Source organism: Labrus mixtus, chromosome 13 (genome assembly GCF_963584025.1).
Source record: "Labrus mixtus chromosome 13, fLabMix1.1, whole genome shotgun sequence".
Lineage (NCBI taxonomy): Eukaryota > Metazoa > Chordata > Actinopteri > Labriformes > Labridae > Labrus > Labrus mixtus.
Window position 1 is genome coordinate 2,627,145 of NC_083624.1, and position 17,051 is coordinate 2,644,195.

Sequence of the window (17,051 nt, forward strand, 5' to 3'; positions counted from 1 at the left end):
TTAACGTGCTAAATTACTCGAGGAGGGAAAATCTCAATCTTTCACAGCTCCTGTTCACTGGATGGTGGAGAGTCAAGTGCCTCATCAATCTTATCAAAACAACAGCTGACACGGTGTCACTCTGGGTCTCGGACTTTGCATGTTAACAAACCTTTTTTGCCAAAAGGAACAAATGAATATGCAAATAAGTTTAGTTGGAAATAAGTCCGGCTGATAGGCAGTCTTCACGCTTGGGAGGGTTGAGATGTGAATGAGGCATTGTGGGGAGGAGAACTGCTCTGTTCAATTAGCCTTCATCTACACCTGGTAGGTTTTGACACCGCACTCTAGTATTAGTCTGATAAACACACATACAAGCCTTCAGCCAGGATTAGCACTGTTCTCTGCAAACTAACCATCCAGCACCACTCAAACAGGACTCTAAAAACTCGGCTTCAGCTTTGAACAAGCCAGCTAAAACTCATCAGGCAGCCATTCATAACGTCACCGGCTGTTTTATGATCTAACAGACTGACACGGGTGGCTGGTTAAAGAAGTGTAACAAAAAGCAGGTGAAAGAACCTGCAGTCATACTCATTCATTAGTTATGTTGTCAAAATGTTTGATACTAGACAATACCATACGGTGTATGTTTGAAAAAGATACACTCTCTATTATTGTACCGATGCTTTAAAGCACCTCAGATTTTCAGTCATATCTTTAACCAATTTAAGCTGCCGCGAGCAAAGGCGAGAGAGAGCACTAAGATTAACTATTTTACATCTAGTCAGTGTGCAGGAGTTTGTTGCCGGGGTATCCAAACAGGTATCGACATAATTAGATTTTTACTAGATTCAGACTGAAGTTTAAAAGTCTTGTATTGCGAAAGCTCTATTCATTAGACTGATGATTACCCAGCATGCACTGGGAGAGAGGTACTGTAGGGTTAGACCTGAACTGTTTATTAAGATGGACGGAGAAAGAGCCGCCTGGCAGTGAAGCCATTCTATTTAGAGCTCCCCCTGCTGACTGGCTTTAGTATAGGTCATAAACCACCGGGTTTATCCTCTATGATTCAACTGTAATTAAAACGAATGCTTCTATAAAGACTGATTTTAAACAAAGGCTGTGTCATAAAAAAAAATGAATTCAGACCAGGCATGTCTCTATCAATTCGTTTGAAGTTACAATAAAAAGAGAGGAAGACATTTCAAACCTTTAAGATGTGTCTGTTTTCGTTAAAGGGTAAAAAACTGAAGTGTACATAAACATATAAAAGAGAAGCATGCTATATGACGATACATGGATGCATGCCAAGTCAGCACAAAAGATGTAAATTGGCCCCATTTTGCAGATTTTGACCTTCTGCAGCACAAACTATGATAAATATACAGCCTTGAATTACAAAGTCAAAGGAAATGCTGCCGAGTTTCATTATTGCGCTGAGGCAGGGACAAAAAAACAGAGACAGAGACAGACTTATGAAACATAAGTCAAACAACTGGAACAGCTTTTGGCAACTATCTGAAATGAGACTTCACTTTATTGTTTGCACTCATACAGTATACACACAGACACAGACACAGACACACGCAGCCAGTGTGTGTTCAGCAAATATTCACAATGTCAGTCTGGAAGACATGGCTGTCAGCTATTTGCAGATAATAAACATGAACCAAAGAGACTCCAGTGGTCAAACTGAATGATTTAGTCGGTGAGAAGTGTTTGCTGCAGGCTGTATCTGAATGCATTTTTAGACAAGAGTTCATTTATTCATGCCTCTGGGTTTAACCAACGCCACATTCCTGATGTTTCCTGAAGCACAAGACTCTAGGAAGTGATAACTGTGATGATACATTCTCTAAATAACTAACGAGTGAACAACTCAAACATAATACAACTATAGCCAAGAGGCCCGAGCTGATTTTCATTTGTCTTAAGTCACAGCCTCTTTAGTCGCCTTCTTTCTTTGTGGTCGCTTATTCTATGTCTACTTTATCAAATATCTACACAAATGGTTTGAAGTTTGACGTTTTTTGTTTTATTATTGTGTCATATATACATTTATAACCCCAGCCTGCATGGGCTTACGTGACACCATAAATTAAAACATTCCAGGATCAGAGTGCACTAGGTAAACTTTATCAATTGTCAAGAAACAAAAAGAGAAAGCAAAAGAAGGTCAACCTAATTAAACAGAATATCCTGTTTTCCTTTCCAAGCTTTTGAAACAAAATTAGCAAACTTAAACACATCAAACTTAAACAGCCATTCCAGTTTCTGAACATCTGTCCGCCCCAATATTTCAGGTTTTTGACGAGCTACTTCATGAAATAATAATTCTATTAAATCAAATGGGCTTTGATTTGACTTGAGCTTGTATTGCACTTTTCCAGTCTTCTAAATACTCAAAGTGCTTATACACCGCAGGTCACTCCTACCCATTCACACACTGATGGCAGAGGCTGTTATGATGTAAAGTGACCTTCAGAATTAACTGATCCCATTCATTCAAGCGCCGCTGACAAAGCAGCTGGAGCAATTTGGGATTAAGTGTCTTGCCCGAGGACACATCGGACGTGTGAGCTGGGGATCGAACCCCCAAACTTCCGGTTGAGAGACGACCAACTCTATTAATTGAGCCACAGCCGCCTAATCGAATACCCTTCCTTACAAAGTTTCTGTAACACTTTTTATAATTGCAGAATAACTGTTAGTGTACCTGATCAATTCTTTCAATATTATTAACCAGTTGTTGGTCTTGAGAATTTGACAAAGTCATCCAAAAATCACAACTACAAGAGTTGAAGGTGGCTTCCTTACATTTCTTTTTAATAGCTTTTCTTTTGTTGAATCAAAAACAAAAAGCTATTCTGAACAGAACAAAACAACATATCCCATATAAATATAAATACATCTGAGAAGATTTTGTGTGTGATCGATGATCAAAATGAATCATTTGACATCATCATTTTTGGGGTTGATAAATGTTTTGTTGATTGATTATCTGACTAATCTTAATTTTGCTTCTGTATAAATAAAATCCTGAATGTTAGATTATTTTCTTTCTTTTTTTTTTTCATTGCATAAAGCAATTAATGATTCATCACAGAGGACTACTGCGCCTGATTAAGAACATTAAATGGTTCTGATGACTTAACTCATTACATGAGCTGAACCTATCATTGCTCTCCTCATAATTACATTTTCTTCTGCCATTAAAAGCCTCATACACCTCATACAATCCCCCTATAAACATACAGAACTATCTCTTTAACAAGAATGATAATATACTGTATGAATAGATGAACACTACCATTGCATATTAAACACAACAAAGTTGAAATAAAAGCCATACATACAGCCTGTTTGGACATATAGATAGACATATAATGTGTATGTAATCATGATCATCACATCCATTTACCATCCAAGCATCACCAGCTGTCACTAATGGAAAGGCAAACAGGCCATTTATTTTTTTTAATGTGAATAAAGAGGCATGGCGAGGCCGAGCTAAATCACTCCGCATTCTGCTTATTACCGTCCCTTTCCTACTTCTCTGCTTTCAATACTCACAGAGCCAAACTAAATAGCCTGATGCCTTTTCACACATATGCTAATACTAAATAATCCTGCCAGTATCAGGGGCCGGGTAATTGGGTTGCCTCTTCTCTCGCCTCATTTGAGTCCATTTGCTGACAGGATTACAGGCTATTATCCCTCAGGATCCCTTAGGATCTCCTTAGGCCTTCAGATGGCTAAAACACACAAACAAATGGTGTGTGTGTGTGTGTGAGAAAGAAAGACAGACAGACAGACAGACAGACAGACAGAGGAAAAGAAAGAGAGAGGAAGAGAAAGAGTGTGTGCCCTGTGCCTGAATGCTGACAGTCATAGCACAGCTGTGTCATTTCAAGTTATCATCATCTTCTATCATTAGTGCTTTCTCTGAGGATGCTTCAACATAAGTAGAGCATACACCCCGTTCTGAGGAACAAACAGTTCCAGACTTCTGTTCTCCAACGGACTCTGAAAGGCGGAGAAAGTTTACCAGAGAACGGACAGTCGATCAGAGCGTGGAGGAGGAGGAGAGGTTTGTTTCTCAGAGGTTGAGTCTGAGCTGTTCAATGAGTTGATCACCAAAGGACACGTCATCATGTGTAATAGCCATACCTCGTAAATAAAATTAAAAATTGATACACATATGGACAATTAAAATGTATTTGACGAAAATATATATTGCACTGATTTTGAACCAGCAGAGGGCGCTATCTTCTGTGAAACGTAGGTAGCTGAAGAAGAGAGGCCAACAGACACGGCAGAAGCAAGTGAACATTTTGACGTTGAGAATGGGCTTGTGTCAAAGCAGGCGTGTAAACAGCACCATGCTGCGGAGCTCTCTGTGATAACATATAGACTTAAGTCAAAGCCTCAAATTCAGGCTTCTAACAGGCTTAAACAAAAGGAGATACTGAAGTTAAGGCTTGAGACATCTTACAGCTTCAGTGAGTTTGAGATTCTGCGCTCAGGCAGGAGATGCATCAAAGTCCAACAGGTTGAAAAATTATTTTATAACTCTCGCCATCAAAAGATTGAACTCCAATGATCACCCTGATGACCGATGGGTTCATGGATGTTTTTATACATTCTCCGTTTCCTGTTGTTACCTGATGAACTCTAGTATTTATGTATTTAATAACCACAGTGTATGTTGTTTGAGTCTGTCTGCGTTTCTTTATGTTTCTAGTTTTCACCTGGTTGTCAAACAAATTTCTCCTTTTAAGACAATGAAGTTGAAGTTGAAGGATTGCTACTTTTTGTCCATCTTATGTGTCCTGAATTTTCCACAAGATGAATAAAGTGCCTGTTAAGTATTTTTCTTTAGCTAGTTTCTCAACAGACTAATCTTTCAGCTCCATCATGGACAGAACAACCTCTGTATAAATGAGATCAAACATGGACTCATACTGTGGATGTGAACTCACCCCCGTGGTTGAGGATCATGTTCTTCAGCGTGTTGCAGTCCACGGTGGGCAGACAGTTGTCTGTGAATGCAGACGGCCGGTAGTGGACATCTGACCTGGACCGGTTGTGGCCTTTCTTGAAGGCTGAGTTGGTTGAGGAGTTAGCGGCGTTGTTGGTGCACTCCTTGGAGTGAGCTGCCAGGTCGTTGGTGGATCGCGCTCGGCTCCTCTTTCCATGCCTGAGGCCCATCCCCAGCCCCAACACGCTGAAGTTGTCAGCCCAGGCCAGACCGAGGGGCCCTACCTCTGGCTGCTCTCCAGCCAGCAGACCCCACACACCGCTGGAGCTCAGCTTCCCCAGCGCTGCACTGGACACCTCGTGCAGCTGCTTCTGCGGCCTGGAGGGCTGGAGGGTCCCTGTTTGTGCCTGGCTCGGACCTTGGCCTTGTATCCCATCCATGCAGTGGATAAAGTCCTCTGTGGCCTCAAGAGCCGGGCTGATATCGCCCACCATGTCAAGCTGCGCAAGACCCTCCATGGCGGCGCCTTTCCTTGAGTCAGTAGTCTCACAACTGAATGGTTTTCCAGAAGGAGCGCAAAATGCCTGTTAGCATCCACATTGCCATTAAAACAAAAAAAAGCTGTCAGCCTTTCGAGTGCATGTCCTTAAGGTACGTCCAGAAAATGGGAAGACCCAAGCAGAGCGCAGGCTTCACAAACTGCTGACTGAAGCAAAGTCCTGCTCTCCCCTCAGGACATAGCCTTCGTCCAGTGTCACTGTCTTTGCAATGCCGTGCCTCCAGCTCTGAAGGGAAAGTCGATTACTTCTCTGGGGAAAGCTACCGTCGGCTTTATTCCAGAGCGAAACTTACAGTAGCCTGGGAGTCCCCCCCCCCCACCCCCGAGTCAAGCAGATTTGTGTGGCAGACTCTGAGACTTCACCAGACACACACACAGTTAGTGTAAGAAAAAAACCATGAAGTCCCTCAGCTCAGACGAACATGTTCAGGTGCTGGACATAAAGTCTGGAGGATCTGAATTCAACTTTATTATTCATGTCCTTTTTTTCCCGCCGTCAGCTGGCTGTGAGTTCATCTGATGGACACTTTTTGTGGCTCGACTGTAAGAAAGAAAGAGGAAACAGTAAGAGGAAGCATGCTGAAGACAAACTAAGAATGGAAACACAGCTGTTGGTTAGAACACTGTGATTCATTTACACACTAAATCCAAACCTGTTCCTGAACATTTTTGGTCAAATCGAAACAGAGGTTTTACAAAGACAAAAGTCAGATAAGAGCTTTAAGAACTTCACAGCATCAGACTACCCACCCCCTGAACAGTATCCTCACCACCACACTGAGACCAGAGCTTTTTCGTTCATCCTCCCTCACGTGTGCTGAATGAAATGATACTCGACTTCCTCCTCAGCTGAGATTATCAGTGGACCGAGCGGTCACAGAGGAAGCGGGCCTGGGTGGGGTTCCCATCCATCTAGCTGACCGCCTGTCTCTTCTGATTCCCTCCACTCCTCTGTCTCTCTCTCTTATCTCTGTCTCTCTCTCTCCCCCCCATTCTGTCCCATTCTGTCTGTATCGCTTTCTTTTTCTCTCTCATTCCTGCTCTCTCACCCTCATTGATTTTATTCTCCTCCACAGCTCTGCCTTGTTCACTTTCCTCCACATATGAATTATTTAAAGACCATTACATCACTGCTTTTCAATTTGAGTCAGGCAGGCCGATAAAGTGAATATTTCTGATTTGTCCCTGATCATTTATTGGAGATATGAGTGAGGATGTATAGATGCATCAGTTATTTAAATGGTTTTCAAAGTCAATTTTATTTGACTATTTATTTACCTATGCATTATGTTTTCACATACTACTGCACAGCATTAGAACATTTAGTGTTTTAAACTGAAACAGCTGACATGATCATTAAAGAGCATTTTTACTACTTCATTCATAAAAAATGTATATGCATCTATTAAATTTATATAATAAACAAAACAGAAATTCAATGAAACAAAATTGAAAATAAGCCGAGAGCTCTGAATAAAAAGCATAATTTCAATAAATATGCAAATGATCTCTGATGAATGATGCAGCAACTTTACTGAGAAATCAGCTGAAGTGGTTTAACACCCTGCACGATTATTCACCAACATATTCATCATGATACCATCTGCCCGCTGCTGAAACAGTTACTCATCAAACTTTCCACCAAACTCTTTTTGACTCACTTATACCTTCTGGTAAGTTCTGGAGAATGTGGTCATAACAAGGACTACAGCCGAGTAAACGATAAGATCACTAATCTCACTTCTGCCTGAAGGAATACATTTCATGTTTTTATCCAGTTTGGCCTCATGATAATTAACGGTCATTTTGTTTGTTTTACTATCATTCAATCTAGGGCTGTCACAATAACAGAATTTTAAACTTCAATATGATACAAGTAAAAACCAAACAATCGGTACCTGTTTCGATACCACAGCAACCAAAAAGTCCTAGTCGTCTAATATTGGGTCATTTCTTGTTTTTAAAGGAAGAATGTGCGACTTCGAGTCCAGTAGATGTCGCCCTTGAGCACCAGCATTAAACCAAAACAAACTGCTGTTTGGCGACACCTCCGCAATCTGAATCCTCCGCTCTCCTCCAGCGGCAAACCTCCAACCCCTCTCCCCTCGCGTTCAAACTAAGTAGTCATGAATTAGAACGCAACATAATTAAGCACAAGAAACAAAAATTGTCCTTTGCTCAAATAAAAAAATAAAACCTAACCATTTTTATTCATAATTGCGAAATAATGGAGTTCCAAACATGCGATTAATCTCGATTAACTATTGAAATGTTGTGACTAATAGCATGTCAAACTGTCATGTTAAAACATAATTTGACAGCCCTATATAAAAAAAATCTGATTATACATAAAAACAATGAGCTACACCCTTATATGCATTTTACAGTCAATCTTAATCATCCAACACACAAATTGGTTCTTTACACAAACATAGATGGCACAAAATAACTCCATGAAATAATAATATTCCAAACATAGATACATTATTAAACACATACAGAGCCACTCCCCTAACAACCAGATTTTCACTTTATATATTTTCTGTGCTAAACTTATTCATCTGGATTTAACTGGTTGTGAGTAAACTCCAACCTCTCTCTATATTTCTCTTTTCTTGTTCTTAAATATCGTTTGTGTCTTAACCTACGACAAGTTTTTAAATTGATCAAAATGTTCTGTCGGAAAAGGATAATTGAAGCAGTTTTTCTTTCAGTTTTGGATCATGGTGATGTGGTCTATAGGCACGCTGAAGCCCTTAGATGCTGTTTACCATTCTGCGATTAGATTCATCACCGGTGATCGCTACATGACTCACCGCTGCGTTCTCCATAATAAAGTTGTTTGGCCCTCCCTCACTGAGAGACGCAATAACCACTGGCATCTGTTTTTATCTACAAAAGCCCTCACTGGAAAGCTTCCATCATATATCACATCCTTGTTAAATCTGAACCCTGGTCCATTTTTAACCCGCTCGAGTGAGAGAGGCTGGTTCTCCAGGTTCCTCACGCCAGGACTGACCTGGCGGAAAACTGCTTTTTAGTGTTAGTGCTGCAAACTCCTGGAACATTTTACAACAGGACCTGAACTTGAGCACTTTTAACCCTTATGGACACTTTTAGAAATATTTTTAACCGCCGTTTAAAAAATACTTTTGCGTCCCTAGCATTCCAACATATACGACAACCAATTAAAAAGGTCCAAAACGTTTGGAAAACCAGACAAAAAAATCAAGTAGGATGACATGAAAGAATGAAAGGGTAAAAGCAATGTGACTTTAAAGAGTGGAGGCCAAAGTTCAGACTCAGTCTCAGATTCAAGGAATGGACTGCACGGCCTTGGATTCAGCTAAAAATGAACTCTATGATTGCATTTTAATTCCCCTTCGTTCATCTTCATCTTCGCTTGACTGTAACTGTTTTATTTGATTTTAAATTGCTGACGTATCACTGTAGTAATTTCAAGCTTTTAAATTATTTTTGTGTTTTATTGCTCTTTTATTGATTTTATTTTCTGTAGTAGCTTTATCTCATTTCTCGTTGTTTATCATTTATGTATGTTTTCTCGGCATCATTGTAAATGTCAATGATCTTAAATAAAGGTTGATGAAGTCCTCAATTTATGTACAACACGTTTGTATCCTCACGTACAACCAAAGACCTTGAACGCATCACTGGTCCTCTTATTTGATCTCCATCATCCCATCTGATCAAACAATGATGCTACTACGATTCAAAAAAAGTCGAATAGCATTAATAAGCAAAGGAAAACATCCAGGTTGAAGCCCTTGTGCGGTTATTGGTGTTTGTTTGTGTTTGCCTCTGTAGCTCTGCTGAGTCCATAAACACAAACTCAGCATCAGTAAACAGAGGTGAAGCCACGGTCAGCCCTCCGGATAGATACATGAACCTGAAATGTCAGCTATCTTGCTTATAAGTTAAGCTTAGCACGATATTCGGGTGGTTTATAGGTTTAACAAAAAAATAGAATAAACTAGTCTGGAAGCCAAAAACGACCAGGCCTGTTTTTATGACCAAGCGAATGTGATGTAAACCGGGAGCAGCTAGCAGCTAACGGTAGCCTCTCTCCATCCTTGATCAATGTCACTTTAAAAACAGAAACTACTTGTATCATAACTACAGCCTCAGTCGTCGTATACCCACTGAGCTGTACTGGTTATATCTTGAAGTAGAACTGGTTCCGTTCACAAGCAATAAAACCAAAATCGAAACTCACCTTACTGTGTTTACCACTATGTCATTTTGATAGTCCGTCAGGAATAATGTCCCCTGAACCCGAGGCGGCAGGATAAAAGTTCCGTGTAGCATCTGTGAGGTTTATACACAACATAAATAAAACACAATAGAACAAAAAAAAACAACAACATAGTGTTATTTTTTTTTATTATTTTGGCTAAATTTCATATCCATAACAGTAATATTGAACAGAAAAGCTACATTTAAAAAAACAACAACATAGTGTTATTTTTTATTATTATTTTGGCTAAATTTCATATCCATAACAGTAAAATTGAACAAAAAAGCTACATTCAAACTTTTTTCAAATGAGCTGCAGCATTACATGAAAGCCATTCATCACCCTGAGAAGCCCAAGGCCCTGAAGACTCGACTAATATAGTATACTATATCATTAAACAAACTGTTGCTGTTGTGTGTCCAAACTTATGACTAGTAGTGTATATATTTCATATATATGAATTATTACAGTCAGTAGTTGTGTGCTACAAATTACATTTACATTTCACATACACAGATCAATCAATATGGAGTAGTTTTTTTTTTTTTTACATATAAATAAAAAGGATTTCATGAAGTAGTAGCCTAAATATCAATAACATTTCATTCATCACATGGAATCACAAAAGGTTGAATCCAAGTGAGATGTAAACTTTTGACTATTTTAAATATCTGAACTGGAGAGTTTATGAGAATGAAAAAGGTATGGTATATGTAGGAGCCATTTTGTGTTTATCGTTGGCATGTTGTATAATTAGATTTATCTAAATATATTATTTTCCACCAGGGACACTGAATGCACAGGGGCGTGTATATATAGTGGCACAGGTGACAGGAAAGGAAAGGCACAGGTAGGGGGAGCGCAGACAGTTCTCACCAGACCAGCACTCAGACAAACAACAATTCATTCATTCTACTGGCTACGCTTCACTGGAAATGGTGTGTTTTTTGTTCTCATATCTCCATCAAGTCACTTCAGTAAACCTTCAACTCAACTTTAATAACGGCTGGAAAATCATTGTTTGCATCTGTGTAAGACTTCGCCCCTACCTGTGTATTAATGGCAATAATTGAAGCAAAGGAAAAAACTGGAAAATTGCCATTACAGTATATTTTAATTAGTAAATACCCTGATTTTAAAGTACACCTTTACACTGACTTTTTATTTTTAAATGCAGGAATCAGTTCTTATTATTATTGGGTTTTTACATGTTTAACCATTAATGTGACCATTTGCCCTTCAGTTAATTGCCTTATGTAGTTATAATGACGCAAATACCACATTGGGATACATTTTATTTACCTTTGGGAAGAAGAGACTGAAGTGCTCTGCATAACGACTGGTTCCATCATAAATCTAAAATTGCATGTCCCTAGAAGGCACGATCAAGGCCATGGTTGTTAGCAGGAGGTGGTGCATTTACTTAGTCTATCAAAGAAAGGTCGTGACACGTCTTCACAGGAGAAGCTGACCAAGATGGGAAGGGGTCCAGAGAGCGAGGGACAAAGACGAGGTGGAGAATGGTTTCTCTCTAATGGGCTGCTTGAAGCTGCCCCAGCACCCAGTGTCATCAGCAGCCCAAAATAGAGAGACACATTTAAGGAGGGCCGGTGATTCTTCTCCAACTTCCAACAAGAACTTAATTTTTACAATAAATTGTCAATGCTAAAAGGAGTAATCCAATGTGATGTTAAATTATTATATTGGGTGAAAAGACTTGTTGAGAGAGAGTTCAGAATGGATTTCAGATCATCTTTGCAGAACCAAAACATCCAGACTCTGGTGAAATCAAGACATATCGTGTCTTTTCTTTGAAAATTAAATGAAACATAGAAATGAATAGGATGTGACAATCTACTTCTATACCTCAGATATTACTATAAAGATACTGGTACTGCTTGGAGATTTTTTTCAATTCAGAATAAATAGCAGTTTTAATTAAATCAGTTCAAATGTCACTATTAACTTTCAGAGTCCTTTTGTTAAAGAAACTCTTTAGTTGCTCCTCCTCCTCTTCCTCCTCTTCTCTCTGAATTTTCTTTGTCTGATTTTGTTTCAAAAGTCCTCGCTGGTGAAGGGAGGAGGGTCAGGTCGCCCTAATGGGCTCCATTATGTAACTCTCTCTCTGCAGCACAATCCATGTGTCTCAGGTATAAAATGTAAGATTGCAATGAGCGTTTGATTTTCTTCCTGCAGAACTTTTTAAATTCTTCAAAATATTGCAACAAAAGCCACTAATTTAAGAATTTGTAATATCGGTGTTCAAATAAATTCTATTTGCAACAATATGCCTGAACTAAAAGGCTACTTTTTGTTTCTGTGTTCCTGTGGGTGTTGGGTGGGGGTGTTTCTTCTGTAAATGTTCAATGATCAAATTGTGAAACAGACTGCGGATTATCTTAGGATGTATCTGGCCGAGGTCGGACAACAGAAACAGAATATAAATGGCTGACAAACTTTTCATGTTAACAGTCTTTCTTATAGTCTGTTGGCAGGTACATCCTACACATTCCTTTCCATTTGGATACACTTCTAATCGGCCAGAAAGAAGACGTTACCTTCACCTGTAAATACCAGACATGTACATTTCTGCAATCTCAGCAAATCATATTTTCTTTTCAGCTCACAACATACACTTGGCTTCTCTCCAGATATAGATCTGCTGCTATGAGATGTCCTACACATATGTGTTACAGCTGCACAGACCTAAAGAAGAATTACCCAAAGATGGTAGATAGTTTTAAAATAATATATCCACAAAATTACCAAGATGAATGTCTTCCTGAAACTTCGTACTAACATTGAGCTTTTGTAATTGAATTTGTTATAGTTTTAGAAAAGGCATAACCGTAAGTCCGGGTATTGGAGGTTATGATTTGAGCTCTCTGTCTTTGCTCCGCTGAAGCTCTGTGCTGAGCATCAGAAATCCTTTTAAGCAAAGTGCCTGCGCCTGGATGTAGGGATTGATGCAACAAAAAAGCATCAACTTTAAGGAATAAGACCATCTCTGTCCATCATTTCCATCTAACTGCAATCTCACGTCCCCCTTTCCTTGACTCGTGCACTCAGGTCTCTCTCCATCAGCGTCTGTCCTGCCTATTTCCTTCTTTATTTTGATCATACCATCTTGTAATGATGACTAAATTATGATTAGATTTAAGGATGTGCAGTGCTTTCATCTGTCTAGTGCGTTGTTTAATATTGCTCCCCCCTAACCCCTCTCGAACCGCCACTTTGACCCCCCCAAACACACACATCACAATAGCCATCTACCTCAGCTCATGCTCTCGCCATTGAAGAGCAGAGTAGCTGTTTGGTTCCCATAGAAACACCCCACATATGTGTGTGTGTGTGTGTGTGTGTGTGTGTGTGTCCAGCAAATGTTTGTCCCTCGCTGAGACTTAGTTGGGCACACACACACACACACACACACACACACACACACACACACACTCACAGGCAAATTTTTTAATATGCAAATAATCTCCTCTCCTCTGATGCAACACGTGTACGGCTGCTTTATACGTCTTTATGTGAACAGAGAGCTTTAATAGGGGCAATCATGAAACACTCTAGCAAAGCAGTGTTAGCAAAGCAAAGTGTTATTGGTTTCTGAAAAAAAAAATTGCTGTATGAATGGGCTCACATTAAGACAAGTCATATACATCTTCAAACAGGTGCCCATGTGCACTTTTGGTGCAATATAGATCTGGAACAAATCTACAACTCTTGTTGTATGCTAAACTATATTTCAGTATTTATCTGGAGCTGAAATGAGCCTTCGGCTGTCAGGGTAGGAAAAGTATTTTGGGATGAATAAATTATCTTTTTCATTTGCTCATGATATATTTCCTTCCAACTTAAGATTTAATTGCAGTGCATGATGTCAAAGTGTAATGACGTTTTTTTCTCTGTCTTCTGTCTGTTAGAAGAGTGAACCACATAGGTTGTATTTTTTCAGAAGTGAGTTACTTCATTACCCATAATGCAACTGAGTCACAGACAGTCTGTCCACAGATGTAGGTGTGTTATTCTAGCACTGGATTATACAGGCTCAAGCTGCTGGCTTCACACTGATCAAGAGTTGGATACAGATGTAGGATCAGCTCACTTCTTTTAGACTCCACAGCTTCTACATTTTCTTTTCATATTCCATCTAGTCTTCTGCGCAAGAAATATTTCAGTCCTGGGAAAACTCAGAAAACATTTTGGATCTTGAAGCACCACAATATACTTCTACTCTATATTGCTCACTAGTTTAGTTTAGTTTAGGTTCATAATGTCACTGCTTTTGTTGTGTATTTATTTTACCTATGTTCGAAATCAGTCAATTAGTCAGAATGAAACTGACTCAGGTGACATCATTTGAGGACATTTATCAGAATGTCTAAAAGCTCCTTAAGGAACAAGAAACACCAAACAGGCCTTGTGTCAGAGTTATTTATAGCTGTTAAAAAAACTGGGTTTCAGGGTGCTGGTGGAGCAGTGGTTAGTGCGCGCGCCCCATGTATGGAGGCTTTGGTCCTCCAAGCGGACAGCCCAGGCTCGAATCCCACCTGTGGCTCCTTTCCCGCATGTCATTCCCTACCCTCTCTCTCGCTCTGATTTCCGACTCTATCCACTGTCCCACTGTCTAATCTCTCCATTAAAGACACAAAAAGCCCCCCTCAAAAAAAAAAAAAAAAACTGGGTTTCTCCAACAACGAAAAAGAAAGAAAAGTACAGTCACTCTGTCTCTTCCTTTGGAAACATCCCGCTTCACTGAGTGCTTGGTTACGGCATCTGACCTTAAGTGGTTTCAAAGAAGAGATTGAGCTGTTGTTCTGTTAGGTTTTACGTTTCAGTGCGGAGGTGAGCTTTTAAAAATGTCATCTGAGTTGTGTTTGATATGAAAACAGGAAATTCAGATTTATATGGATCATGATTGACACATGCAAGTGTATTGTGTGTGTGTGTGTGTGTGTGTGTGTGTGTGTGTGTGTGTGTGTGTGTGTGTGTGTGTTTGTGTGTGTGTGTGTGTGTGTGTGTGTGTTTGTGTGTCTGTGTGTGTGTGTGTGTGTGTGTGTGTGTGTGTGTGTTTGTGTGTGTGTGTGTGTGTGTGTGTGTGTGTGTGTGTGTGTGTGTGTGTGTGTGTGTGTTGAGCCAAGGCACCACACACGTCTCATTCACACCTAATGATCGCAGCCCCTCACTGGCAGCCATCTCTTCTCTGAGAACAAATCCAATTACCCGGGACAATAGAAACCAGCTCCAGGCTCAGAACTCCATCAGCTCCTCTGTGTCGCTGCTCCCTGCTCCGAGACTCCTGCTGGACCCCTAATCATGTCGAGGGTCCACAAGGGCCACAAAGTACACCCGAATGCACACACAAATACACACACACAAATAGTAGCACAAAGAGAGATACAAAACAAACACGCTAAGCACAAATGCAGGCAAATAAAACACTAACACAAAAGTCTACAACAAAGAGATAAATGGTTAGATCAAAAATAAAATAAACAGATGAGACTAATGCTACAAAAAAAACATCAATCAAGTAGCAAAAGAAAATTATAATTAATAAAACAAACATGCAAGCACTAGACAATCAAATAAAACTTCACCAGCACAAATTCAAACATACACAAATATGGATACACATTTTATGTAAACATAACAGATGACACGTATTGTTTGCCTCCAGTAAAACAAATATATTTAAATATTTATCAAGAGCCTGTTTCTGTTTGTCATATTTTGTAAACAAACGTTTCACGGAAACACGTTTTACTTTCCATTGGCTCCATCTAGTGGCATAAAGATGAAATTACAATTTATCAAAGGTCCAGAAGAAATTCATATTGAAAAAAATAATAATCAGAAAAGAAAAGAAACAGCTTGAAAGTGCAGCGTTACGATTCTCGGAACAACTAAATTATTTACTAAAATGACATTTAGCAGCCTGCTCATACAAATTGTTTATTATTATTTGGGGGGAATTAAATGGGCCTATACCTCTGTCCTCGTCACAACAGCCTAAATTTAAATTAATTTTAAAAAAGACCAAACTAGAGACAAATAATAAGGAGGAAAAAAAAATTCTAAGGACACCAGTAAGGCTCAAATGGGCATAATTTAGTTACTGAGAGCATAAACAGTTTTATGAACTATTGTTAATATAAAATAGAGGTTTTATTTTAGCTTTACAAATATGTTAACTCTAAAAGGCTATTGGTGCTTTTTAAGACCCTTAGAAGAATTTATTAAATATAATTTTATGAAGATCAGAGATGAGCTTGCTAAACAGAAAGGTGGCAGTTACGGGCAGCTGAGCTCGGGCATAAAGTCATCTCTGAAAAGGTTATATGAAGTTTTTAGCCTGGCAGTGGTGATAAAAGCGGGGTGGACATCAGAGAGATTGTTACCAGTGTTGTGAAAAACGTTTTTGGATATTGTGGGAGTTACCAGAACATCTGTGTCGGGGCTCCTGCGAGAGGCTATCAGGACTTCTCAGAGTCTAGATTGAGTTGGTCAGCATTATTAAAGGATGGGATGAGGGGTGGTGAATGAATATTGTTAGTAGCCTATTTTTTTTTCTTTTATCTTTGTCTTGATTTACAATTTTATAGCAGCCAAGAAATTGTAGATTTGTTTGTAACCAGTGGGGTGTAATGCAGCATACGTCTCTAAAAACCACCAAAAAGAAGGATGAGAATAATAGGAGAGAGAATAAAGATAACACAGAAGCTGTCATATAATATTTGAAAGATTTAGGGTTAGGGTTGTATTATAGGATTTATATGGAAGCCCATTTCCGCCAGTTAAAAAAAAGAAAATTTGAAAATTTGGCTTTGTTGAAATTTGTTTTTGACCATAAAAAGAAATTACGAGATAATAAAGTCATAATAATTAGATTAAAAAAAATCGAAATTATGAGATAATAAAGTCATCATTATGAGAAAAAAAAATTATGAGATAAAATGTCGAAATTATGAGATAATAAAGTCATCATTATGAGATAAAAAAATTATGAGATAAAATGTCGAAATTATGAGATAATAAAGTCATCATTATGAGAAAAAAAAATTATGAGATAAAATGTCGAAATTATGAGATAATAAAGTCATCATTATGAGATAAAGATCAAAATGTTCTCTTTGTTTATTGTGTCCCTCCCTCAAGTGGTTTATTCCGTGACTTCTGCTCCAGGGGCCTGTATACATTCCTTGAGTGTAGTCTTCAATGTGACCGCGATGCATCCTTGAATGCCATAATTATGACTTTATTAT

The 17,051-nt window shown here is 39.0% G+C and overlaps 1 protein-coding gene across 2 annotated transcripts in view; it reads right to left on the reverse strand.

Moving 5' to 3' along the window:
- plekhm3 (pleckstrin homology domain containing, family M, member 3) overlaps nucleotides 1-9,791 on the reverse strand; it is a 40,734-nt gene extending 30,943 nt beyond the window's left edge. For both annotated transcript variants that reach the window (XM_061053150.1, XM_061053149.1), the window contains exons 1-2: nucleotides 9,760-9,791; nucleotides 4,968-6,066 (exon numbers count right to left, since the gene is read on the reverse strand). In XM_061053150.1, coding sequence (XP_060909133.1) covers nucleotides 4,968-5,484 — 517 coding nt within the window. In that variant the 5' untranslated portion in view covers nucleotides 5,485-6,066; nucleotides 9,760-9,791. The remainder of the gene's footprint in view (nucleotides 1-4,967; nucleotides 6,067-9,759) is intronic.
- Nucleotides 9,792-17,051: the final 7,260 nt, after the last annotated feature.